This window comes from Etheostoma spectabile, chromosome 12 (genome assembly GCF_008692095.1).
Source record: "Etheostoma spectabile isolate EspeVRDwgs_2016 chromosome 12, UIUC_Espe_1.0, whole genome shotgun sequence".
NCBI lineage: Eukaryota > Metazoa > Chordata > Actinopteri > Perciformes > Percidae > Etheostoma > Etheostoma spectabile.
The window spans coordinates 18,412,556-18,439,625 of NC_045744.1; the positions used below are offsets into that span (position 1 = coordinate 18,412,556).

At 40.7% G+C, this 27,070-nt stretch overlaps 1 protein-coding gene across 1 annotated transcript in view; it reads left to right on the plus strand.

The window, feature by feature from the left end:
- The window catches only part of carmil3 (capping protein regulator and myosin 1 linker 3), an 83,154-nt gene that overhangs the window by 37,751 nt on the left and 18,333 nt on the right, over positions 1 to 27,070 (plus strand). Inside the window, 16 exon segments of the mRNA XM_032531342.1 lie at positions 175 to 284; positions 2,314 to 2,391; positions 6,976 to 7,052; positions 12,888 to 12,992; positions 15,530 to 15,599; positions 15,712 to 15,793; positions 18,054 to 18,150; positions 18,239 to 18,293; positions 19,629 to 19,801; positions 20,796 to 20,864; positions 21,266 to 21,365; positions 23,071 to 23,163; positions 23,256 to 23,375; positions 24,146 to 24,259; positions 24,946 to 25,121; positions 25,233 to 25,326. Coding sequence (XP_032387233.1) covers positions 175 to 284; positions 2,314 to 2,391; positions 6,976 to 7,052; positions 12,888 to 12,992; positions 15,530 to 15,599; positions 15,712 to 15,793; positions 18,054 to 18,150; positions 18,239 to 18,293; positions 19,629 to 19,801; positions 20,796 to 20,864; positions 21,266 to 21,365; positions 23,071 to 23,163; positions 23,256 to 23,375; positions 24,146 to 24,259; positions 24,946 to 25,121; positions 25,233 to 25,326 — 1,613 coding nt within the window.

The window sequence follows — 27,070 nt, forward strand, 5'->3', positions numbered from 1 at the left end:
CTCAATCATCCGCTTCCATTATATAGTTTTGCAGTCAGTAGTTGCTAATAAGTCACGTCCAGAGCAATACGTTGGAAGAAAAGGATTATAATAAGATAAGTAAATGACGGAATGAGCCATATAACAAACCTATTTCCTTTTTTTAAATTCCCCTCTTCCTTCCCCCCCCATTAGGTGTGGTTACTCTGTCCCAGGCGTTGTGTTCAAGTGACGACTACTCCAATTCTCTGCTGCATCTGGACCTGAGCAAAAACCCTGGGGTTCTGTCTGGAGAGGATGCCACGGTGAGGGACACACATACAAACACACAAACAAAATGCTGGATTTTTTTGGAGTGTGTTTCCATCGTCAGTAAAAATGCAAAAAAGTTGAGAGAAGAAAGAGTTCACAAAAGTTTTTACAATGGTTGAGGTGGAAAATGTGATGTATCGTAACAACTGAATGCAATGGAAACAGCCTCAGTGAATAAATCATGACAAATATCCACTGTAAAAATGAGAAAGTTCCGCCAGACAAACCATGAGATCTGTGGAGCGATGACGAGACTGCAACCTTCCTCAAATGAATCCATGAACCAAGCAGAAATACTATATAGAAATATTAATATATATTTCCATGGTTTTTCACTGTTTGAGGTGTGAATGGCGCTCTCCTGCAATAGTTAAATGGCACATGACTAGAGAATGTGCACCACCAGCTGTTTTTCTCGATGAACTCACTCCTAATTCTTTCCCACAACGGTAGTCGATAGAAACATTCTGATGGAAACCTGACTACTGTTTGACAAAATGTAATAGTGTGAATTTAATGTGGCAACAGAAACAGACCCTTTTACTCTCAAGGTCATCTAAATGAATTACAAATAGGAAATGCCCAAAGTATTGACTCCATTCTTCTTTGCAAAACTGCTCAAGCTGTGCCAGGTGTCAAAGGGATTGGGAGTGAACAACATGTTCAAATCTAGCCACAAATTCTGGATTAGATTAAGATGTGGACTGAGCCACTCCAGGACATTACCATTATTGTTTTTACCTGTGCAGCTTTGGCTTTGTGATTGTTTTTGCTGGAAAACAAAGTAACAAGGTTTTTTTTAACAGACTGCATCAGGTTTTTATCCAGGATATCTCTATTTTTTTTGCATTTATTTTCCCCTCACATATCTTCCTGGGTCTACTGCAGAGAAGTATCGTCACAGCATGAAGCTCCCACCACCATGCTTCACACTGGGGATGCTACAGTATGTTTATTATGAGATGATGGTCTCATCAGACCACAGAGTTTGCCATTCTACCATAAAGCTGCGACAAGTGAAGCACCTGGCCAACTGTTGCTGTCTGCACAGTCTCTCCAATCTGAGTCTCTGAAGCTTGGAGGGCCTTGAGAATTTGATTGATTCAATTCTGACAAATTGTTCTATGACATCTTTTATTGACAAAGTAAATTTTGGATTGCTTATTAAAACCCATCACACCAAGCTTAACAGGCGTAGTCAAGGTGACACTAGTCCTGCTTTGCCAGACCTTCCTCCACAGTGCTGCAAAAGAAGGTCTAGCTAGTCCACACAGCATTCCGGGATGGGAGAATAACGAGCTGTGGTCTATTGGCATGTCTTTAAACCAATCACAATCGCCTTGGGTGGTGCTAAGCGCCGAGTGGAGCCACGGTGCCTTCGCAAAAATAGCCTCAGGAAGGAACTTCTTTTGGTGGAACATGTGAACGTTCAAAAGTTGTTTTAGTCGTGCAAGGACCCCCTCGAAAACAAGATGCTGCATCTCAAGGGGTTACTCAAACTCAGTTTGGACAGATAGTCTAGCTAGCTGTCTGGATTTACCCTGCAGAGATCTGAGGAGCAGTTAACCATTGTCCTCATAAATTCACCAGAGTTTAAAATTCCAACACAAAGAAAGCGAAAGGTAATGGATATCTGGCCAAAAAGACTGAAATCTGGCGGAATTTACGGCTGCAAGGGAGCAATCCCGGAAAGGGAATGTCGTGGATATAGACTAAGATAACACTGAACTAGAGCACCAGCCAGTATTTTCAAAGCCCCCTAGTCTAACAATGTGTTAGAGAGTCGTTTTCACTTTGACATTAAAGGTTGTTTTTTTTGTTCAACCAAATCTACTTTGATTCAGTGTGGTAATACAATAAAACATGATAACATCCACAAGTAGTGAATACTTTTTATGAGCACCATATATTTCTGCATACATATGAGATAAGGCAAATTCTTTGTATGGGAAGACCAACTTGGCAATAAATCTGATTCTTCATCTTCGTTCACTAAAAGACACTGTTGTTCTTCCCATGTAGAACCTGTACCTGTTCCTGGCCCAGCCCAACTGCCTGGTCCACTTGGACCTGTCAGGGACAGACTGCACCGTGGACTCGGTTTGTACTTAATCTCTCTTTTACAGTCACTCTCCACCCGTTGCTGTCCGATCTCATCTCTAGGATGGGATTCAGGCCAAGAAACAGAAGGTGGTAGCACCCTGAATACGAATCGCCCACCACACAAAAACAATGTTACCTCTGTAGACTGAGTCTTTCTTAGAGCTCCTCTGTGCATAATAATGCTTTGAGAGATGGTGAAAGCTCTTACAATGCATTACAATGGAGTTGTATAGCCTCTTATGAATTATACAAACGATACATTGAATGAATAGCATACAGGAGCCTTTGTTTCATGCGTTTGTTCACATCTTTGTCTCTTCAGAGAGACGACTTTGTCTGTGTTGTTACTGTGTCTAAATTTAGCATGTCTGCCAGTGTGACAAAAACGGTGTCTTGCCGCATTAGCAGATACGCTATCAGCTCAAAGGATGACAGAGCTTTCTCTCTGAAAGAGTCCAGTGACGAGGCTTGAATGTGTCTGCCCCTGCTGGTTATTGCTGAAATGGCAGTAACAAGCCTCAGTGGAAAAAATGTGTAAAGTTCCAATTGTACTCAGGGTGTTTTAAGGGTCTGTGTCGTTTTGAAAGATGGAAGACGAGAGGTCACAGTCATTGTTTATGTCCCGTCGCTGCTGCTTTGTCAGTGCTGTACTGCTGCTGACAGGATGACGCTCAGAAGGGACATGCAAGGTTGGATAAAACAGACATACATTTCCTATTTCTTTGTGTTCTGTGCTGCTGGGAGATAAGGAGTCAGCTAGAGATCTACTCTGAGCTCTGCTGTTGCTCACTGTCACCTCAGCAGGGCGGGTGGTGTCTAAACTCCACACTCACTATATTGCTATGATAAATGTAAATGTAAATGTAAATGTGCTGTATTTATATAGCGCTTTTCCAGTCTTAACAACTGCTCAAAGCGCTTTTACATCTACAGGATACATTCACCATTCACACACATTCATACACTGTGGCCGGGGCTGCCGTACAAGGTGCCACCTGCTCATCAGATAAACATTCATACGCATTCACACTCCGATGCGCAGCACCGGGGGCAACTCGGGGTTCAGTGTCTTGCCCAAGGACACTTCGACAATGACTGCAGGGGCGGGGATCGAACCACCAACCTTCCGATTGGCAGGCAACCGCTATACCACTGAGCCACAGCCGCCCACACGACGCCCACATGATGCCTCCTCGTTGAGCATTTTTGCTGGTCTGCAGGTTTTACGCCATCATTTTCACATACCGGATTGAATCCCATTTCTGTTTTAATACTTTGTTTCTCAATGTAACTTAAGAACATTTGCTCGGGCGGCCAGATAGCTCGGTTGGTAGAGCGGCCATCCATATATAGAGGTTTACTTCTCAACGCAGCTGGCCTGAGTTCAATTCCAACCGGCGGCCCTTTGCTGCATGTTATTCCCCCTCTCTCTCCCCTTTCATATCTTCAGCTGTCCTGTCAAAAATAAAGGCTGAAAATATCTTTAAAAAAGGAAGAACATTTGCAAGTACAGTTTTGAGGTACTTGACATACATACATTTTAAAGGGAATATTTTGTGCTTTTTACTCTGGCACATTTATCTTACAGCTGTAGATACTTTGCATATTTTTGAGATCCTTTATACAAAACATATAATCAGCTTTTAAAATATGATGTATCGTTCAGTGAAAACAAATCTCCGTCTTATAATGGAATTTTAGTCTGGAATTGGGTCAAAGTTTTAGCTAACTATTGGTATCAGTACTAGCCTCAGTGACAAATACATTGCATATTCTGTTTGTGCTTCATAACAAAAGCCACCCTGTGTTTTGCCAGGTGCTGTGAACTAGCAGCAGTAGGAAATCTTCGGTTTGAGCTCTGATAAAGCTTTCCCACAGTGAACAGTAAAACAGTAAGGCTGATATCAATAAGATAACATTACAAACAGGAATCTTTAATTACATGCATGCACTGTTTCCTGTGAGTCCCTTGTATGTGTGAGGGAGAATTGGCGTTCGACACTTACAATGTAAACTACCATTTAAAAGGTCATTATCGAAGGTAAATCTATTGAATGGCTATTTTTGTTTTTAATGCAGATCATAAATAGTTTAACAAACAAGGTTTCATTTCAAGAGAATTTTAAGGATTAAAACTTCAAACTGCCCAATACTTTATAAAGTAGATAAAAACATTTCCTCCTCAACTAACTACAACAAAAATGCGGCTCACACATTCATTAAAAGTGATAATGCTATGTATGTGTGTATAATGTTATAAGGAGCCATTCTGTATAATAATAATAATAATAGTGCTTAATAATAGTACTTTTACTTTTGTTACTTTAAGTACATTTGCTGATACTACTACTTTACTTTTATATACTTAAAGTGCTCATGTTATGCTTTTTGGCTTTTTCCCTTTCATTCATTGTGTTATATATCTTTTTTGTGCACGTTATAAATTTGCAAAGTGAAAAAGCCAAAAGTCCACCCCAAAGGGACTTACCATCTCAGACAGAAACCACTGTTCATGAACTGCTTCAAACAGCTCTATTGTAGTCCAGCCTTTACGTCCGTGATGAACGCTCGCCCTTTGTAACACAAGTTATATTGCTAGCTGCTAGCTTGGCACGCCCTCATACTCTGCAACTTACTAGCTAGTAGTACTTACTGCGCATGTGTGACTCCCAACAAAGATTGAATAGAAATGAGATGCATCACTCTAGCTAAAACGGAGAGCTCAACACATAGGGTGAAAAGAAGAGCCGCAGCAATGTGCAATGTACAACAAAATATGGTGTTTTCTGAAAATGAAACCACATAAACCTATTCTGGTACAACCTCTAAATATAATCATGAACCTGAAAATGAGCATAATATGAGCACTTTAAGGTTAAATGCAGAGCTTTTTATACGTTTCTTTACGTTGTTGTATTACTACCTTTACTTAGTAAAAGATCCAAATAGTTCTCATACTTCCACCACTGTTTTTTCTTTACCACAATGCCTTGCACTTTACTGCAGGTGTTTTAAACCCCAGAAGCAGGCAGCTTGTAAGGAAGGGAATAGTCCACCTTGTGAAACTAATGCTCCTCCCTCCCCGTAAATGTGGGCCATGAATTTTGTATTGAATTATGTGCATGAGTGGAAGTTATAGCATCTGTTCTGCTTTATTTGCAAGTTCTCAAACTTTTTCTCCCCCTATATCTCTTTAAAACTCCCCTTGAGACTAAAAGAGTACCCTCTGCCATCACTGTTTCATGTCCTGTTTTACTAATTGTCATTTATCCTTTGGAGAAGAAGTGTCTGAGAGAGAATTTGTCTTCTTTAGTGTTGGCCTGTTGGATTGAATTATTAATAAGTTCCTGTTTTAATCTAGGTTGATGTACCGACGAGCGTCGATTAGTCAGTTTGCGTGATGGATCACGCTGCCACGGAAAAATGGATTTGTCCGATAGTTTAACCTCTCGCAAGCGATGAGATGCTCCTAAAAAGTCTCGCAAGAAATTGGATTTTGATGCCGATCATATTTGCCTAGAGCTCTCTCCTGTCAAACAAACACACATATATCATCTTTATTTCAAGATTAATTTGGTCACAGATTCCTGTATATTCATTTTTGTACTTTCCAGAGCCCTGTTGTTTGAACGTGAGCCATATTTTCACAAGATGAGAGCTTGATTTGACATGCACTTTGATGGATGGTAGATGAATGGCTGTATTGCTGCATGATTTCACATTGATCACATAAGCAGGGCAACTTTAGGTGACACAGCATATTTAATTTCCTACAAACGTTTTCAGTGGCTTTTTTTCCATATTTAATGTTAAACTTTACATACGAGGGATATTCAGTATTACAAATTAAAGAATGGAAGTAATCAATTTTTTTCACTGGTATGGTTTTAACTTGATTCTGATTTAGTGTAATACAATTACTCTTCTTGTTGCTCATTTGACCCTGCTATTGGGACTTCGTAGACTTTCCCTGACGGGGAAACAAAAAAAATTGAATTTCCAACCATTAGGGCTTAAAGAACCCAAGCTTTTTCCTTTTCAGAATGTTTTATTTTTTACTTTCATTTCATCATTTTCCATTAAGGGTATAGATTAATATTTTAAGTGTAACAATGAAGCATTCCAACTATGGCATGGCTCAATAAGGGCGTGCGTGTGGTCAAATAAGCTGTAAAACATACCATATGGCCTAAAAAGGATCAAATGAATCCTAAAACATATTGCAAAGACTGTTTTGTCCTGATTTGACCAGCAGTAACATCTCATTTGTATTGGTACATTTTCCCCCCGCACCAATCTGTAGAGTCAGACTTCTATGAAATTCTATTATTTAATGCCATCTATAACACTAGCATGATACATTTAGGGACATTTTTACTGACTAGGCTTCTGCCAAGAAAGAGTTACAGCAGCAGCATTTTTTAAGTGTGTTCAAATTGTATTTGTGTCAGTTTTAATCTGTGCTTTAATAATTTGTGCAGTGTTCAAGAGCCAATATAACTATTATATAACACACTCACATTCCCTGTAGTGAGCATAATACAACCCATTTATCTCACTGTCTCTCTGTTTCTTTGCCAGTTGTTTGGGGCCTTGCTGCGAGGCTGCTGTGCTGACCTCTCCTACCTGAACCTCTCCAAGAACTCCTTCTCTCACAGGTGGGCGTTCACCTTGAGTGTAAATCCCTATTAAGTGCCCATATCTTTTTCTAGTGTTTTGAGTGAGATTCGATTTCTGAATGTCCTCTGTCTTCAGTCCCCGGGTGAGCTGTTCAACATCTGCGCGGCTTTCTACGTAACTAGCCAAGATGAGATGGCTAACCGTAGCACATGCTTGCGCTAGCATCCTAGCTCGTTCTCAATGGCAAAACACTGCTACAACACACACTAGTTCATCATAATCTACAAAAAAAACTTCTTCCATGTCCCTGTTCTGCAGGTATGCAAAAAAGGTTCCCAGCTAATAATGCCTTGTACTGACCAAAGTTGGAGAAAGTTATCTAGCTGATGTGATCATCACATAGCTACTGCGCATGCGCGACTCCCAACAAAGATAGTAAAGAAGTGAGATGTCTCATTCTGTAGCTTAAACAGAGGCCTAAACACACAGGGTGAAAACAGGATCTGCAGCAATGTGCGGTACAACAAAAATATGGTGTATTCTGAAATAAAACCATGTAAACCTATTCTGGTACATTCTCAAATTACAATTATGAACCTGAAAATGAGCATAATATGGGCGCTTTAAGACTTTTTTTATTTTTTTATTTTTTTAAATAAGAAGAAAAAAACACATTTGTTTTCTTATTCTGACTCAGCCAAACCACTCTGGAGGAATTCCAGTCAGGAGGCACGGAGCAGAGCTAGCGTCATCATTTATTTCCTGCTGTAGATTAGTGTTTAGCCCTGGACCTCACTGATGGAATTAGCGTGCACACTCGGCTCGCCCCTTTAATGTGTTCTGGCTCATTGCATGTGTATGTACAGTATATGTGCGTGTGTGTGCAGAATGTGTTCCTGTTTGTCTTTAATTTATATACAATGTCTGTTTTCTAACAAGTCTTCCATCTGTCAAACACTTGTTTGCATGCCCCGAGATTTTTTTTTTTGCGTGCTACGAAATGTGTGTGTGGGTGTACGTGCGCGTTTGTGTTTACGTATCTAGCAGGCAGAAGCGTCTCTGGCTCCCAACATGTCGTGTCCTCCAGGAGCCCAGGGGCTTCCCTGCTCAGCATATTACATTACAGAATCACTGTGGAAGAAGTTGGTGAAAAATGAGACTAATTGTAGACTAGAATTATTGTTCCAATCCCCAGGCTCCAATGCCTGCGTTCTCTCTCTCTCTCTCTCTCTCTCTCTCTCTCTCTCTCTCTCTCCTCTCTCTCTCTTCTCTCCTCTCTCAGGCTGCACATCTTGTTCTCTTTTTGACCTTTCCTTCTTTTATTCTTTATTTTTATGAATTCATGCTTATTCTGGAGCTCTTTGCCCACAAAATTCTTTCATTTTTAATAGGAAGATTGAATTTCCCAGGATTCCACCCTTTCTTTTACTGGAGAAATTTGCGCTCTATCCATCTTTTGTTTGGTTTTTATCTTTCCCTTTTCATGGCTGTTTTCACCTCTCTTATCCATCTCTTCTTGCTTACTGCCTTCTTCTCTCTATCATCCTCTTAACTTACATTCTCTCCTCTATTTCCTTCCTCCTCATTCTCCCTTCTCCTCTTTCTCTCCTTATCACTCCTCCTCCCTCTCCACATCCTCCAACTTACTTTCATCCCTCTTTACTACTGCTCTTTCTTCCCACATCTTCCCACTCATCCCCTCCCTCTTCTGCTCCCCTCTGCCTCCCTCTTTTCATATTTTATCCCACCTCTTGCCGGTCATGGGTCTTCCGGTATTAAATGCCCGCTGGCTCTAGTGCTGCCAGTCAGACGGCTGCGGTGTTGCGGTCACAACATGGAGCCACAAAGCTGACCCAGCTGATAAGAACCCGCCCGGCTGCCGCGCATGAATATGGAACGGACTGCTTCAGACCCCTCCTACACACACACACACACACACAGATGTGGTGCTTTTGTGAAACATTTAGCAGTCCATGGATACAGTTAAACACGTTTACACGTGTGGTAACAAGTTGCTGATACAGCTCCCTGGAGAGTGTTTTGTGAGAGAGACAGTGACACCGTATCATTCTGTATCAGCAGAGTCTGACAGGCTGTATGTTAATCATTACAAATGGGTCAAAGTAGAGCTGGTGTTCCACACGCTGGGAGGTTATCACAATAGCAATGACAGGGGCTTGTAATGTGGCTTCCTGGTTCTCTCTCACTACTGTTACACTATCTTCATCATGGTCTTTTTCTTTTTGCCTCCCACCATTGCTCTCTTACTTATGAGCATTTTTTTCCCTTCGTAACTTTATCTCACATTTTCTTTTATTCTTTTCCTCTCCCTACAAACAGTTTTATTTTTTAACCACGGTACATGGTTTTATCTGTGAAAGTGTGGTAAATGTCAAGTATAATGATAGACCGGTGACTCGGTCAACCATACATTTGCCTCCTATTACTAGGAAAATCTACATATACTGTAGCTCAAAGAAGTGTGTGTGTGTGTGTGTGTGTGTGTGTTGTGTGTGTGTGTGTGTGTGTGTGTGGTGTGTGTGTGTGTGTTTGTGTGTGTGTGTGTGTGTGTGTGTGTGTGTGTGTGTGTGTGTGTGTGTGTGTGTGTGTGTGTGTGGGGGTGTGGTGTGTGTGTGTGTGTGTGTGTTGTTGTGTGTGTGTGTGTGTGTGTGTGGTGTGTGTGTGTGTGTGTGTGTGTGTGTGTGGTGTGTGTTGGCTTAGAATTAACACCCGCCAAAAGTAATTGCAGCTGGTGTCATTGTCATGTTAACTGCCAAGTCCTAAATGGAACTCTGATCTTTAACAGTGCAATCACAGCAGTCAGTGTTAACCACTCCGTCATGTGCACAAAGGAATTACACTTGCAGTGCAAGATGCACAAAGGAATTTGGTGAAGCGGAATAGAAATTGGTGGGTTGCAGTAATTATTCATTAAATTCTCAGCCAGTCACATTACTGCTCTCATACCAATTACACAGCTGTGCCAAACACATGGACACACAACAAAGTGGGCTCAGTAATCCGAGAGAAGAGTGCAGAGCAGATTTTCTGTTATGATGTCCTAGAGGTTCAGACACAATACAAATATGCTGCCAAAGGTTTCAGACTGAATTTTTAGCATTGGCAATATTAAGTCAGGTCATGTTGATGTTAATGTGGGGATTTATTTTGAATGAAAACCTTAAGTTAACTAATTATGTAGCAACTTAATACATTAAAATTGCCAATGTTCAGTGGAAGCCTTCAAAATGTATGCTTTGTTGAGTCATGCCGTGGTTTTATATGGTAGTAGGTTAAAGCAGTTAAAGTGTCAGTTAAGGGTTAATTGTTAGGACTTCACGTGTCAGTTGATGTTGTCAGTGGAAGTTGAAATGTAAGCATAAAAAGTGAGTTGATGTAGTTGGGTTGAAATTATTCCAGGTTTTAGTCAAATTTGAAGTGTTGAAATTGTTGAAATAAAATTGAAAGTGGAACTTCACCCATTTTTAAAATTTATATACGTTATACCTATGTTCTAAGACAGTCAAAACTATTTGTAAACATTAACAACTCCCTCCCAAATCCAGAAACTAGACTACATAAACTCAATTTTGTGATTTCATCAATTATAAAGTGTGGAACTGCTCCATAGACAATGTTTTGGGAAAGGTGTTATAAATGACACTGAGACCACCCAGGGGAATGTTTTGGGTATATAGGTACATTTTCTGTTTCACAACTGAGAACACTACAATAGAATATACAGTAGCTCATTTGGGCATAAAAAAGTAAACCAGCAGTATCCCATTCATTGTCTATGAAGCAGCTCCAGACTCCATATTTGACGACATCACAAGGTTGAGACTTACGTCTCTGGTTTCTGGCTTTGAGAGAGCGTTGCTCACGTTCTGAAATATTGATTGAACTTTTCTCGGCCATGGAAACAGCAATCTGATTCTCAATTTAGGTTGTGTTCCAAGGCAAATGCCTTGTTAATATGATACAGTATGTAAGCAAAGTATGAAACGCTATTAACATTTGATTTCATAAGAAATTGTTGTTTACAGTACATAGTTCAGCAACAATTTTGTGAATTAGACAGTTGGCACCCAACAGGCTTAAACAGGACAACCTTTAAACATGTTTTTAGCCTCTAAACATGTTTAAATTGTCTTTAAAGGTGAATACCTATGTGCAGTGCAGTCCTTCTGAATGAACACAGTGACTCGAACTTCAGTAGATGTGAAAGAAATGCATGAAAGTTGTGCTAATTCAGCTGTGTTTACTCACAGGGATTTGTCTAAAATATGTTTTCTTCCTTGTTTGAATTTTTGGCCATGTTTAACATGAAAATCCAACATTTTAACATTGTAGATATGACCGAAAACACGGAAAAGTATAATATGTGACCTATAACATTTTCAGGTTTTAATACTATGTGTTACCTTTTGCGACAAATTACCTGCAAAACTAACGGCATTCCCATCAGCTGCTGCTGTTCTTCGTTTTTTAGCACAAAGGGACTTAAGATGCTAACATGCTAAATAAAAACAAAGTGAACATATGGTAAACATTATACCTGCCAGAAATCACTATTTTCAATCTTGAGAGTCTTACCATGCTGACGATGGCATACAGCTCACAGCACTGGTGTATCTGAATAAACATGGCTGTTTATCTTTATTGCTCCATTACTCTATGATGTGTGGCTTTATTTTGAAGGAGAATGATTTTACTCAAACATCTGGTGGTAATTGCATCTGTAGCGAAAGAAAAACATGTTGCATGCGTCCGCAGACATTCTGAGATGTCCTGGCAGGGAACGCACAGCTGTAGTTAATAACGTTAGTGACGGCGTTCCATTTATGGAACTGATTGACTCATTAACAAAATTGGTCTTGTCTGTGCGGTTCCTGCTAAGATGAGTCAAAATGTCTGCCATTAAAAAGGCTTACATGGAATGCCATGAAGTAATTATCTGAAAATTGAAGTGGTTCTCTCTCTTTTCGCTGTTCTAAAATGTTCTGATGAGAGTGACTTTTGGATTGTAGTTTATCATTAACTGAAATGACAAGTCATATTAAATATGCTGTTCAACGTGCCTTGTCACTGAAACAATATTTGTATGTTTAGACGTAGCAGGTGATCTTTTACTGAAAAACAATAAATTCCCCCCCCCCCCCCCCCCCCCCTCCTCTCTTCCTCTCCTCTTATCACATTTCCCCACTGTCTCCAGACCCCCACCTCACCCTCCCCTGTGGTAAATTATTTGTACAGTGGGGGCTGAAATGGCAGATTGGCTGCTTTGACAAGTTCTAAACACAACAACATAACCACCGAACCAGTGCACAGCATCTATCCTGTGAATGCAGAGAATCGTCCCCTTGTGTATTACAGTATGACTCAGAGGGATGTTGAACTTACACACAGACGTGTTCTCTGTCCGTCCTCTGTTGACAGGCTAATGTACAGTATATGCCAAGCAGATGGTTGGCTAATTGGCCAATCTTACCTTTTAACTTGTGGCAGTAATTAATGCCAACTCTATCTATTTAGTGTCTGGTTGATATAATACCGACCTAAATGTCACAGCTAGCATCTGTCTACTTTAGCCTTCTTTCTCTCTTGCTCCTGTTGTTCCATTCCCTCTCTGTCTGTCTCCGCTTGTCTGCTGCGAAATTTCTGTCACTTTTATCTGTCAGCATATTAACTCCGTCTGTCCTCCGCTGTCATGTCTCTCGATTATTCTCTTATCTGCTCTAGTCATGTGGTCACCTCCTTTCATTTTCTTTCTTATTCCCCGATTGTGGTCCATCTTTTATGCTCCCTGTCTGTCCTGCTCTTCCCTCCCACTCCTACACACACTAAAGTATTTTTGTTTGTTTTCTTTCCAGGAAAGCGAGAGATTCTTTGCCAACTTTCCGCCAGTTCTTCAGCTCTGCATTCAGCCTGACCCATGTCAGCCTGGCCTCTGTGAAAGTCCCTCCTGATTCACTGAGGTGAGTCGCCATTGCAGGCAAGGATGTAAAGGGGTCTTTAGGCATCCTGAAGCATGTGCAAGATGCAAATCACTTGTATGGTCTGAACCGCAAACAGATAAAAAAGGAACATCTGTACATCTTACTGTAACCTCATTCATTTTGACCCCTTTTGCATTTGGCATTATTTATATGTATCTGATAAGATCAGAATTCCATTCAGCAAAAGAAAAAGATTTACATTTCTATGTAAATGCAGCCAAACTATCTTAAAGATATTATCCCCCAACCTATTTGGGAGGTGATAACAGATGCATATGGCCATGCTACTTACAAAATCCATCTCTTGGAGATCTAAATAAATTGCAAAAAAATGGAAAATAAACAAATCAATCCAAGAAGCACTTTAAAACTAATTTCAAAAATGCACTGTCAACATAATCGCAATGTTTTAAAGACTGGTTTTGACAGAGGAAGTAACTTGTATGAAGTCAACTCTGCATTTTTACAAGTGTTTGGAGTCTCGGCAAACCGCAATTGCTCGTGTCATATTTATTTTAATTGATTCCAATGAGTACCACACAGTGAGGTGTACAGAGTTGCTTCTCAAATGCCTTAAATGAAAGTCTGGGGGTGGGGAGTTGGGTTGGAAATGAAGAACTAATTGATAGTCTGTACGCAGAGAGGCAGATCTTACTAGATACTATAAAATACCTAATTGGAATATTATGACATTCTCATACAGGTCTTGAAATGATTAAACAAAACAATATCTTATTTAACAGAGACAATACGTCTCCCAGCATTTCTATCAGGAATTTCACATTCAGAAGAAATAAATGAAACCCATACAATAATCCAATTAATAAATACTGTCAATGAGCCAATATGGATTATTTTGAATATTGAGCAGTGTTCCTTCTGAGATTAGTCAAGCAGCTGTATGCGCATATAAATATGGAGACTACTGGTGAATTAAAACTGAGCTGAAATAATTTCTTTTTAATTTTTTTATTTCATTTTTTTTTTTTTTTTTTAGGCAAGTCATTAAGAACGTGTTCTTATTTGCAATGGCTGCCTGACAAGTAACAAAGCCACTTAGGGGAAGGGAAGGAGGGCTAGGAAATAAAATCCATCAGACATACATAATGCTTAGCTATGAAGAAGGGTCATGATATAAGTAGCATATATGACAAGTCACGTAGCCCATTATGTCTGCCTACCTCTTTTAAGTGTTTAAGTGCAACAGACATTTATGCTGTTGACAATGTTTAGTCAAACTTGACGCCTAAGAGTGGTAAAAGATGGATTCCCACTCAGCCCACTCAAGCTAAATGTGTCCACTCGTGATGCTGTAAGGTGCTTTAGTTTAAGCACTGTCTAAATTACACACAGCAAGGATCATTACTGAAGGTCTTTTTATGATTTGTATCCAACCTTTAGCAAACTGTTAGAGAGGAGCCTCTTAAACTTTTTTCAGTTTTTATTGTGTCAGGCTTGAACACTAAAATAGCTCATACCATATGGAGTGTAGTTTGTATCCAAACCATCAATGAGATGTAATCATCAAGGCTCACATTAGGTTTCAACTGCCTTTCCAGGACAGGGGAGGCATTTTTATTATTTTGGTAGACTGGCCTTCAATCAGAGGACACAGATTGAAGCCCCCGTGTTGGCTGGTGTCCACCATGCTGACGTGTCTTTGTGCAGGACTCTGTATCCTCACCAGCTTCAGGAGATCTGTAACTAAACCAGCTCAGAGAGCGGCCAAAAAATAAAGCCTGTTTCCCCAATGAGAATAAATGGACTTTTGCTATGTTACAGTTTCTCTGTGAGGTGTGTAGCTTGCTGTTAGTTTCTCATAGCCAAAACACACAATCAATAGCAGAGTAAACAAAGCAAAGTGCCAACAATTGAGGTGATTGTGTGCTGCAATGATGGATCTCGGCCAAAAAAAATGGAAGGATGGTACTTCCAAGTTGGCACCCCTCCTCCTTACCTCTTCATGGTGCATAACTCTTAAATGTGTATTCGTTGCACAAGAACAACCTCCAGCAGAGCCTTGATGTGCAAATGCATTTTTTTTTTTGTATCCAGCTGGGCTTGTGTGTGTATGTGTGTGCAGGAGCAACAATTGGCCACTACTCCTGAATAAAAATAAGGTGGATTTCGTTGGGGAGTTAGTTAGCTATGAATCTTCCTTTTAAGCTATGTTTCTTTAAATCCTTTAAGATGGCTCAAAAACTTTAGGTGTGCTGAGGAAAATGTGGGGCATGGTCGGATGATCTGTCCAGGTTGTTAGAGGGAGGAAAAGAAGCAGTTGGATTTATTTATTTTTGTGGGACTGATCCATGTCCTTTTTTCATTTTGGCCTTGCCTTTGTTCATTAATTGCCGGTTTCTCTCCCATTTCTTCTTATCTTCCTATCAATCATCTCTCTGTCTATCTCTTTCTCTGTCTGTCTGTCTGTCTCTCTCTCTCTTTTTCTCTCTCTGCGTTTGCATTTTCCTTTTCTGTCTCTCTTTTTCCCATCCTACCCTGCTTATGTTTTCCTTCAGGGCTCTGTTCTTAGGTCTGTCCAATAACCCTCATATCACTGATTTACACCTGGACATCAGCAGCTGTGAGGTATGCTAAGTTAGTCTGGGCTGTGCTGTAGGTATATTCACTCATCTTCCTCATAAATTGACCCTCGTGGCTATCCTATCATGTCTCACTGCTCGCTGTCTTCTTCCCACAGTTGAGGTCAGCAGGTGCTGGGGTGATTCAGGAGCTGTTTCCTCGAGTTTCATGTGTGGGAACTTTAGACATCTCTGATAATGGTGAGAGACACGCTTACGCACACCTACGTGCAGACTTACAGTACATGGTCTTTTGTATATTTTCAAACAAAGGAATGTGCAGCTTTTTTAATTGAAATGCATCATTTTTTAAACAAACCTAGTAAATCAATCAATTTCAACCTTCTCTGCACCATATAACGTGTAAAATTTCTGTAATAATGTCTTCTACGGCCCTGGAGTGAGCTTTCCAAAGCTTGAAAACATAACCCTGATAATGTCATCGAACTTTTAACAGAAAGCCTTAGTTATTGAAAAAACTTGCTAATTTGACAAATTGAAATTTGTACCTCTGAAGTACAATACCGACTAAGACGGGTCCTTCATGAGCCCTGTGTTGTTGAGGGGCCCAATTAAATGTGTTTAATCAAATACATTTTGGGACCTGGTAGTATTATTTCAGCGTAGGTGTATAGATAATAGATAGATAGATAGATAGATAGATAGATAGATATTGATCCAAAAAAATGGGTATTATGTATGCCTTGTAGTTAAAGGCCCCATGACATGGTGCTCTTTGGATGCTTTTATACAGACCTTAGTGGTCCCCTAATACTATATCTGACGGCTGGGGGTGTGGCCACAACCAACTGCCACTTTGCTTGTTTGAAAGCATGATGTCTCTCTCCCTCATATGTGGGTCAAATTCTCTGCAAAGCAGAGAAAGGGGACACCTATACATCTATTGCCATTTCTAGCCACTGGGGACCATAGGCAGACTGGGGGAACTCATGTTAAAGGTCTACTATGTAATATATTTACTGTAATAAATTCAAAAATGACCCCAATGCATCATCAGATGTAAAGGAAACATGCAAAGTTGAAATACTATCTTTTCTGACAACAATGCTAATGCCAGTATTTTCACCTTTTTGTAATTTCCGTTCTGTGACGGAATTTCGGATTGTATTTTAGCTTGTGAGTTGGTATCAACTGCCCAGTTTGACAGCCAGGCCGGGTTGCCAGATATACCTGTAAGAACGTAAAGCCAGAGCGCTACAGCTGTAATGTTAGTACAGCCATAAAAGCACCAAACAAACAAACGGGATCACCGAGATAGATTCTACCCGAAAAAAAAAACGGCATGTTTCTAACAATTGACCAGAGACATAACAAACCCCGGGTAAATATTGGAGATGTATTTGAAAGATTGAGTCAGTTTAGAGCCCAAAAGGACGCCAGGTTGGATAATTTCCTCCTGAACAGGTAAGCATTAGCTTTAAGTTAATTTATCACGGCTACTAGGGACAGGGATGTTATGTAATTTCAACATTAGGGTGCTCACATTGGATTATATAGCTATTGTACCGGAGTTGTTTTACATACTTGCAAAAAAAACTGAGACACAGCCAGTAAAGTGATCCCAACTGGTCTTTGCTAACGCCGCCATGCAAACCGTGCTAACTGCTAATGTTACTGGAGGACCAGGAAAGCGGGCCATGGCTGTTTACAACGTGCAACGTGTTCAGCGACCCGTGGCCAACAACGATGAGTTATATTAAGCCAAGAGTGAGGGCTGTAAATTGGGAAGAGAGAAACGTGAGTTAGCAGTGTGATTAGCAATTGTTGCCGTAATTTAAATCCAATAAAGAGTGTATTTCATTTGGGTGGAAAAGGATGGTGAGGTAGTGGAAGTTTTAGCGGTTCCTACTGTAATTTTAAGCCAAGGAAGTGTGTCTGTCAGTTGGTAATTTAGCTCTGCGTGAGCATGGGCTTTAATGACTATCAGTATAGCCAGTATCAAACGTTAGCTATTCCGCTGTGCTGTGAAGTAAAATATGTGAGAGAGAGACATCATTGTTTTCAAACAAGCAAAGTGGGAGTTGAACAAAGAAAATGTGATGTTGACTGCCTTAAGTTTTAAACAGCTGTAAACCCCCCTCCCCCCATGTAGGTTTATTTAACCATAGATATTTTGCTCTCTGAATGAGGCATTAAAGTCTTTTTTTGCTTGAATATCTTGCCATGGTAACCATTTCCTCTGAGCAGCATCGTCCATCCTTGAGCTTTTGAAAATGTGAGTAGGTGGGAGTGTGGTGGGGGGGCTAATTAGGAGTATTCTGGAATCTCTGTGGGCTGTGACAATTTGTTCCAAAACAGACCATGAGATAAAAAAAACTGAGCTTTGAAAGCAACAAATGTTAGCACCTGGCCAATTTAATGATGAGTCACTGGTGTGACAGCCCCAAAAGTTGGTGTATAGTAAAACAATTGTTGTGTGTGTGTGTGTGTGTGTGTGTAGGTTTGGATGCTGACTTGCTGGCTGTCATCCCAGCGTTCTCCAGACACCCATCCCTCAAACACCTGATGCTGGGGAAGAACTTCAACATCAAGGGCAGGTACGGGCCGCACGGGGAACCAGCAGTACAGATGGTTGTGAAGACGATACTGATAAGGAATGTTTTCTTCTTCTCTCTGCCTCCTTAGGGTGCTGGATGAAATTCTGCAGAAACTGGTTCATTTGGTGCAAGAGGAAGAGTGTGTGAGTTGGATTATATAACATATTATCGTACACAAATCCTCTGCGGTGTTCCGCACAGATGCACGCCTACACATGCCTCACAGTATTGTAGCCACACACACACACCACACACACCACACACACACACACACACACACACACACACACACACACACACACACACGCTTGTCACCGCTTAAATTCTCATGTCCTCATTCATGTGCGGTTGAGCACAATCTCCAACCTGCTGCCAGAAACCCAAGGTGCAAACATTGCACACGAGTCATGTTGTTTGTGGGCTCGGCAAATGATTCATTTGGTCTCAGTGTATTCGCGAGGCTCCCGGGGCTCTCTCCTCTCTCCGCTCTGCAGATCCAGCATGACAAGTAGCTTACTCAATTATTTACAACTGTTGATGGTGATAGCTCACAACGATGGTCTCGCACTGACTACGGTCTGATGCGTGCATGCAAGCACACTAACAGAGGCACAGCTGGGTGTCAGTTTGTAAGTTGAAAGGAAGTACACCAAGTTCAAGTTCACATCAAGTATGGTGGATTGACGTCCTAATACAAAAAGTACTGCGCAGAAAGAAAGTGGAGAAATTTGTTTTGAAGAAAGTGCAAATGAGCAGTTTATTATTATGCACTTGGTATCTCTTAGCAAAAAAGAAACAATACATAATTTAACTGCAGGGGGTTTGAGCTGAAAATGGTGTTTTTTTAAATCTTGAAATCTTGATCTTGGTGGCTGTTTTATATTATATTATCAATAAAAAATATATTTCCCAGATATTTTGAAAATTAAAGCCCCATCTATAATCTACCTGGATTACATGTATGATTTTGTTGTAGCTGTGTGTGTGTGTGTGTGTGTGTGTGTGTGTGTGTGTGTGTGTGTGTGTGTGTGTGTGTGTGTGTGTGTGTGTGTGTGTGTGTGTGTGTGTGTGTGTGTGTGTGTGTGTGTGTGTGTGTGTGTGTGTGTGTGTGTGTGTGTGTGTGTGTGTGTGTGTGTGTGTGTGTGTGTGTGTAAATGCAGAGCGAGCGGTCGGAGTGGAGGAGAGTTTAAGTTCATTAGCGAAGATATCGAATGAATATGATAGTTATATAATAATGAAGTTAACACCGGTTTTCCGTCGTTTTGAACGTGACACCAGAACAAATTTATTTTCTTACAAATTCCCACATACACGCAATTATTTAGGTTGAAAATGGGTATAGATGACAACCCCCCATATGCCTAAAAACCTCAATTCCTTTAACAGTCATTTCTACTCACATTTATTTCAACCAACCAACGTTCCTATTTTATACATCATCTTTTTTCCTCAATGCTGTCTTTTCCTTCCTCCTCCAGGCCCTGCAGTCCCTCTCCCTGGCTGACTCGAGGCTTCGCCAGCGGGGCACAGTACTGGTCAACGCCCTGGGCTCTAATACCTGCCTGCGGAAGGTAGACTTAAGCGGCAACCTCTTGGAGGACTCCGGGGCCAAGATGCTGAGCAAAGCCCTGCAAATCAACACAACACTCAGGTGTTTGTTTGTGTTTATTTTGAAAACAGTACTCAGATGGGCGCGGAAAAGGGATTTCCTTGCAAATCGGAGCACTCTGTAACAGAGGAAGATAAGGAAACAAAGAGGTGTTAGAGGACAGAATAGGGTCAGTGGGAAATTAATATGTTAGGTATGGTTTGAAGAGAGGATTCAATGAGGCTGCTTAGAGGAAGAACAGTGAGTTTAATGCAGTGCGTCAAAGATAAGACGGGTAAAAGTGAACCTTGTAGGAGGTAAGAAGGTAAGACTAAGGAACAGGAGAGATAGAGAAAAGAATCTGAAGTGTGTGTGTGTGTGTGTGTGGTGTGTGTGTGTGTGTGTGTTTGTGTGTTTTGTGTGTGTGTTGTGTGTGTGTGTGTGTGTGTTGGAGGAATGGAATGAGAAGATGGAAACTGTGATATATGAAATAGGAAGAGTGAGGAAAAGGAGGACAGAAGTGAGGCAGTAGGAAGGATGGAAGCATTTGGATGGGGAAACGGTTGGAAATGGACTAGAGAGGAAGAAAGTAACAGGAGATGGAGACCACCTAAGGAGCGAGATTTGGGTTTAGCTGATTGAATTTCTAGGGCAGAGCGAGTCAAGGGAAGTGGAGGAGGAGGAGGATGATGGATAAAAGGAAAAGAGGGGCTGAAAATGACTGATGTATTAAAAACAGGAGTTAGACAGTGTAGGTGGAGAATCTGCACTGTGTAATAACAGAAGCTCGTTGCTTGCATGGCAGTTGTTCACACATTCTTAATGTTGTGATGTGGACTCATTCGAAGCATGTAGCACCAGCAACAAAAAAGTCAAATGTCTTCCTGCTGAGAAATGTTTGTGCAACTGCGTGGTCAGATAAGTACGGTAACTGTGATGCTATTGGCCATGTGCATGGTATTGTGTGTGTTTTTAGGAGCATTCAAAAGTGACTCATCTTCTTTATCCTCTTTGTGCCCTGTCTTCCGTTATTTCCTGCTGGCTTGATCCCTCTCAGGAGTGTGATGTGGGATCGCAACAACACCACAGCGACAGGCTTCCAAGATGTGGCGAGAGCGCTGGAGCAGTAAGACGAGCACAACACACACCCTTTTGAGGAGGGGAAACACACATACAACAGATCTCACACACACCCATATGAAAGGCAGATAACCGTCTCTGAACAATGTCTACTATTACACAGCGTTTCATCATTTCTCTGACGTGCGTGCCAGTCAAGCTGTCATTTTTTTCTCTCTTTGTGTGTGTGAATGTGAATTGTTTGTTTTAGTGTGTACAAGCATTTGTGTTGGCGCATTTGCGTATTAGGGAATTGGAGACAACTGTTTTATAAGCGCCCTGGGTGTTTTCTGTTTGTTCTTGTGAACATAACAATTCTTCCAGTTTGTTATTGCAAGAGTAATATTATCTTGTCTTTTTTTGCTTTCTTTCTTCCTTCTTTCTCTTGTTTCCCTCTCCAATTAATAGCAACTTTACACTTCAGTACATGCCCCTCCCACTCAGTGATGTCACTCAGGCATACCGCAGCGCCCCGGAAAAGACGGACCAAGCCCTGACCAAGGTGAGAGCTGCTTTGTGATTTCTACATTTGCTGCGTCATGTTGTAAAAAAAGCCTGATTAGGTTGACAACTCATGTCTTTGATGGATGAGTGATGATATTGGCTTTAAAATATAATATATATCACGATATTAATTGCGATTAAATATTTAAATCGTTTGACAGCACTAATATATATATTTTTTAATATATTTTTAATTTTTTAAATTTTTTAACCAATGCATCTGCGATTCAGTTGTTGGCTATTCAACCTTAATGCATTCTGTTACTTTAAAAACTTCCACCGAATAGTGAAGGATCTCTGTTTCAGCTAAGAGATATAAGACAGTCCTTTATTAGTCCCACAGCAGGGGCATTTGCAATGTTATGGCAGCAAGGGGATGCAATAACAAAAGCATCAGTAAAAATCTTATAATTAATGCCTAAAAAAAAAGACGTAAAACATTAAAAAAAAAAAAAAAAAAAAAAAAACCCACACCCCATAGATTAACTCTGAATATCGATGTCCTCCGGTGTCAGTGGCTATTCACGTTGTTGTTCTTTTGGTCAAGGTGGCACCCCGTCTTTTCGTTTGTCAATGTGCTGTTTTTCTAGCTGTGTCATCAGAGACTTAAATATAGCCAATCAAAGCATTTCATTTCAAGCCACAGTAACCCCCTCTCATTGGCATGACGGTGACATTTACCGACAGCCAGACAACAAAAGAGAGAAACTGTGTGGAAACAGCAAACGCTAGCTTTTGGGCCGTCTTTATGCCTGGATACATATCATATCCTCCGCCATGGCTTGTCATCATGGCAAGGAAAGTAGGCTTTCGTTGCTTGACATTGCTAGACAGTAGAGATGGCTACATATAAAGATCTGTCATTTTAGATACTGAACGGTGTGGTCATTTTCTGTCAGTCCCACTGTTAAGGAAATGCTGTGTGTCACCTTGCTCGTAAGCTGCAGTTAACAGAGCAAGTCTGTTTACATTGCTTGTCAAACTCCATTTTCCCGGCGGCTCAGCTGTCAGTCAGTCAGTCAAACACAACATATTTCCTCCCCATAGACTTGGATGCTAAAGGAGCATTTCTGATACATCTCCAGAAACTTAAAATAAACAATATATTTTCATAGCTAGTTTATTATATTTTTACTTTATGTTCGTTCTAACATCGGAAATGGATCTGCTGTGGTACTCGACTAAGATAATTTTCTAGGGCTATTCTTAAGTGTGCATAAGTAGTGTGTGAAGCTTTTATGTGTGTTAGGGTCCTTGTTTATCTGCACATTGTCTATGAAGCTCCAAGTCCTTGAGGAACCCTTGATTCCATCTTTCTTCACATAAGATGATTAAGCAGTGAACACATCCACCTGCTGAGTCAAGAAAATAAATCAAAGGCATCCCATTTATTTCTGGGGATCAGAACTCTCTGCAGTCTCCTTATTACCATGCAAATGGCCTCGTCTCCTGTCTCCTGCACACTGTGCTTTATAACAACTGTCATTGCCACTCCCTCTCTCTTTTGCTCGTCTGTGTGTTCTGTGTCTGTGCCCGTGTGTGTGTGTGTTTTGTTGGTGTGTGTGTGTGTGTGTGTGGGTTTTGTGTGTGTGTGTGTGTTTTGTTTTGTGTGTGTGTGTGGTGTGGGTTTGTGTTTGGGTTGTTTGTGGGGTTTTTGTGTGTGTGTGTGTGTGTGTGTGTGTGTGTGTGTGTGTGTCAGATCCAGCGAGCCCCTGCTTGGGAAACCCAACCAGACTCAGCGTTTCTCTCAGAAACAAGCTCTCAGGCTGCACCAAGGCCTCGTCCAGCACTGCCGAACAGGTGTGTGTTTGTATTTGTGGCACATGATGGTGAACAAGTCAAGATTTTTATTTTAGTGTTTCTTTTACCGACATGTTTGTTTGATTGTACGTAGGTGATGGAACGTCTGTGTGTGCGGGTACAGCAGCAGGTGTGTGTCCTGAAAGGCTGCGAGGAAGGAGAGGAGGTCCAGACGGCCAGACAAATCCTCAAAGAAGCCAGGGATTCAAGAGCTGTGAGGAGGCCACCACATTATTTTTTGTGTATTTTAGACATCGAAACTGTACTGACTCATATAATACCAAAGGGTATGAGGTATAGACACTAGAACGTCTGTGTGAATTATGTCTTGTCAGACTGACTGGAAATAACTAAATTACCTTAACTACCTAAATGGGCCAACTCTCCTACCATCTAACACCTGACTATACAGTTTCACTTAAAGGTGCTGTAGGTGGGATTGTGAAGATCCAGGACTTAGCCAAAAACTTTTAAAATGGACAACTTCTCAGTCCCTCCCACCTCTCTGCTGAAGCCCAAATCAGTCTCCTAAGCCCCTCCCCTCCACAAGGGAGAATGAATGCGTGTTTTTTTAAATTACCTGCTTCATGTAGTTCTAATCGAACATAGGGTCAGTTTCAGAAAATACCACAGAAACTTAGTTTTATACCTAGTCTTACCTACTGCACCTTTAACTAGACTGTTCATGTGCATGTGCTCTCCAACAGCTGAATCTATAAAACGTTTCAACCAATATAAGTCAAATTTACCACCACCTGTAACTGCTATTACAATTATACAGTCCTTGCACATTAATAATAGTAATAATCCATCCATTTAATAAATACAATATGGCTTTCAGAAAGGGACAGACTGCTCAATGAGAACATTCCTTTTGATCCTTAAATCACTGATTATAACCTCATCTCTCTTTCCTCCTTGTGGGTGTGGGTGTGTGTGTGGGTGTGTGTGGTGTGGGTGTGGGTGTGTCTCTCTCTCTCTCAGCTGTATCCCTCCCTGTGTGAGTTGGCCCATGTGTTGTCAGTGGACGGCCCCGTCAAACAGCGACTGGACACTCTGGCTGGAGAACTGGCTAAGGCTGCGGACAAAGAGCTGCAGGTACGTTGGTGGTGGAACTTTGGCCATAATCACAGACAACAGCCATTCCTGATAAATCCGTATTTTAAACTGGTGGAGGTCTGAAATAGTTGCATTTAAATTGCCCATTAACAGTGTGTGACTGTGTGTGTGTGTGGCACAGGTATGCTGACTTCAAAAGAAATTAAGCATTTCAATTTAAAGAGAAGGAACAGTTTAACATCTCTCTCGTTCTGTTTCTATTGGGATTCAGTAGCACAGCACAGTGGAATAATAAAAAAGCAGCACACCACGCAGGGGGACTCTGGGATACTTTCCATTGAATTTTGACTTACTTAAGCATAATTTAGTTTTCTGTTGGTGCTTTCCAATTTTGCTGTTGTGTACAAGGCTACATTTGTATTTTGCAAAGGTCAAGATCAGTTAAATTCAGTCACGCACAAATTTCCAACTTTGGCTTGAACTGGTAACGTAAGATCTGGAAGAGGTTGAACAGTTCATATAAATTGTTAGTAGTTGATACATGGATGAATGGGTTGCTTGAAAGATGGCAACTTCACAGAGGAAAAAAAATGCTGTATGAAAGTCTAAGGGAGCAGATAAAGAAACACATTGCATGAATAATAAATGCCTTGAAAACAGAAGTGTGTACAAATATGTCCGTTATGGATGTGTAGTAATGCAAGTCTTGGTTCAACTATGTCCAGGTGGTGGTGGACTCGATGGTGTCCCTGTGCCGCGAGCTCTGTCCAATGTCCTGCTCAGCCGCCGAGAGACTCACTCCGCCTCTCTCATCCATCTCTGAACAAGTTTCGATCCCTCGCTCCGCCATCCGCAACGCCCTCATGGAGAGAGCGGCTGAGGATATCAACAGAGCCTTGGAGTAAGATAAAGAGCTGGTGAAAACAGTTCAGAGTCGAGCCGAGAACCTTAGCTAAGATACTGATCTAATTGTTATTCCCTTCTGTGTTTTCCTTCGCTCTCCTCATTTCAGGGAGGTGAAGTTGTCTGTGGTCTCCTATCTGACCAACTCAATAGTGGATCAGATTCTACAAGAGCTGTACAACACCCATAAAACCCTGGTACTGGTAATACCACTTTTCTGCATGAATTCTTTGTAGAAATGTAGAACAAAATGTTTCCGTATTCAAAGGTGTAATCTCCATCGTCACCGTAAAGATGATTGGGGATCCATTTCATCAGAATAACTGATACATTAATAGTAATTATTTTACCACATTTTACTATAACATTATATGAATCACAAAATATAACGGATCAGGGCTCAATGCTAACTTCTTAAAGTGGTTGCCAGCTTGGCAACCAGCCATCAGCTTTTGGTCGCGGAAATTGACAATAGGGGTGTACAAAAAAATGGAATTCTATTCAAATCGCAATTCAAGCACTACGGATTCAAAATTAATTCATATTTTTTTGTTTTTTAATGGCGTGTGTGGGAAAAATAACTACATTTATTTACTGTGAATTGTTTTTTAAATTGCGAATCGCTTTTGAATTGTAAATCGAATCTTGAGCCTACGGTAAACGCGTGTGTGGAAAGCAATCGCACAACAGCTGAAATGTTGTGTATCACACGGACGTAGTGTATAAACTTTACGGAGGCCACAAAGCCAGAAGCCACAAAAAGGTTGCCAATAGGTTCAATCTGGTTGCCCAGGACACAGTTACTGTTGAGCCCTGTAGATATTTCAGCTTTAAATTCTGGTTTTTTTTTTTATTCTGTTTTAAAGGAATAGTTCAACATTTTGGCAAATACAGTTATTGGCTTCTTTGTGAGAGTTAGATGAGAAGGTTGATATTACTCTCATGTCTAATTAGGTATGTAGCTGGAGACAGTAGCTTAGCATACATACTGGAAGCAGAGAGAACCAGCTAGCCTGGCTCTGTTTTCAAAGGTTTCAAAAATCGACCTACCAGCACGTGCAAAGCTTACTAATTGACAAAACCAGTTTAAATGTTTAAAAATGATTTGAAGTTGCTGTGTTACGGTGGAGTGGGGAGTGCCAGACTATTTGTTTGTGGGAAGTAACAACTTTCTGGAGACGATGACAATCCATCTAACTTGCAGCAAAAAAGCAAATAAGTGTATTTCCCAAAATGTCAAACTATTTTACCTTTAAGTTGCTCAACATAAATCTGCAACCTCAGTCATTTTTTGGAAGAAAAAAGATTAAGTCTGTGGAAACTGAAACCAACTCAAAGAATGACACCCATACATTGATCCAAGCTCCACCCCTGGAAGTAGGTTACAAGTGATTAACAGGATGGAGACACTTCCTGCCTCACACTTCTTCCCATTGGTTGGATTGTTTTCACACATTGAAAAAAGCTATCCCTGGTCTGAGTTTATTATATTTCCTTGCTGCTCACCAAAAGCAACAATTTATTTCCGTTGCTTCAATATGAATAATAATCCATGAGTAAACTTCTGCCGCTTCACCCACAACAAACACACTCATTTATTTCATTTTATGAGTCAATATTTGTTTTTAGTAAGATGTGTCATGAATTCATCTTTTTAAATCATGATGTCTGCTGTGGAAAACGTCAATACCTACAGATTATAGTTAAAGTCAATACAACAAAATTATAACATTTACTTAAGACTTACTTCCATCAGTTAAACAGTAGTAGTGTGATGTGAAGTGCAGAAGCATTCAATTCATTCAGAAGAATTCAAGTCTGTGTCTTAAATGTTTGCATTATAAAATCTATAACGCTGTCAAAACGACGTGCAGTGAAGTAGGCATTTTGAACTGCTGTGTCATTACTATGTCAGGATGAAGGATTATGAGTATAAAGCAGTTTTCC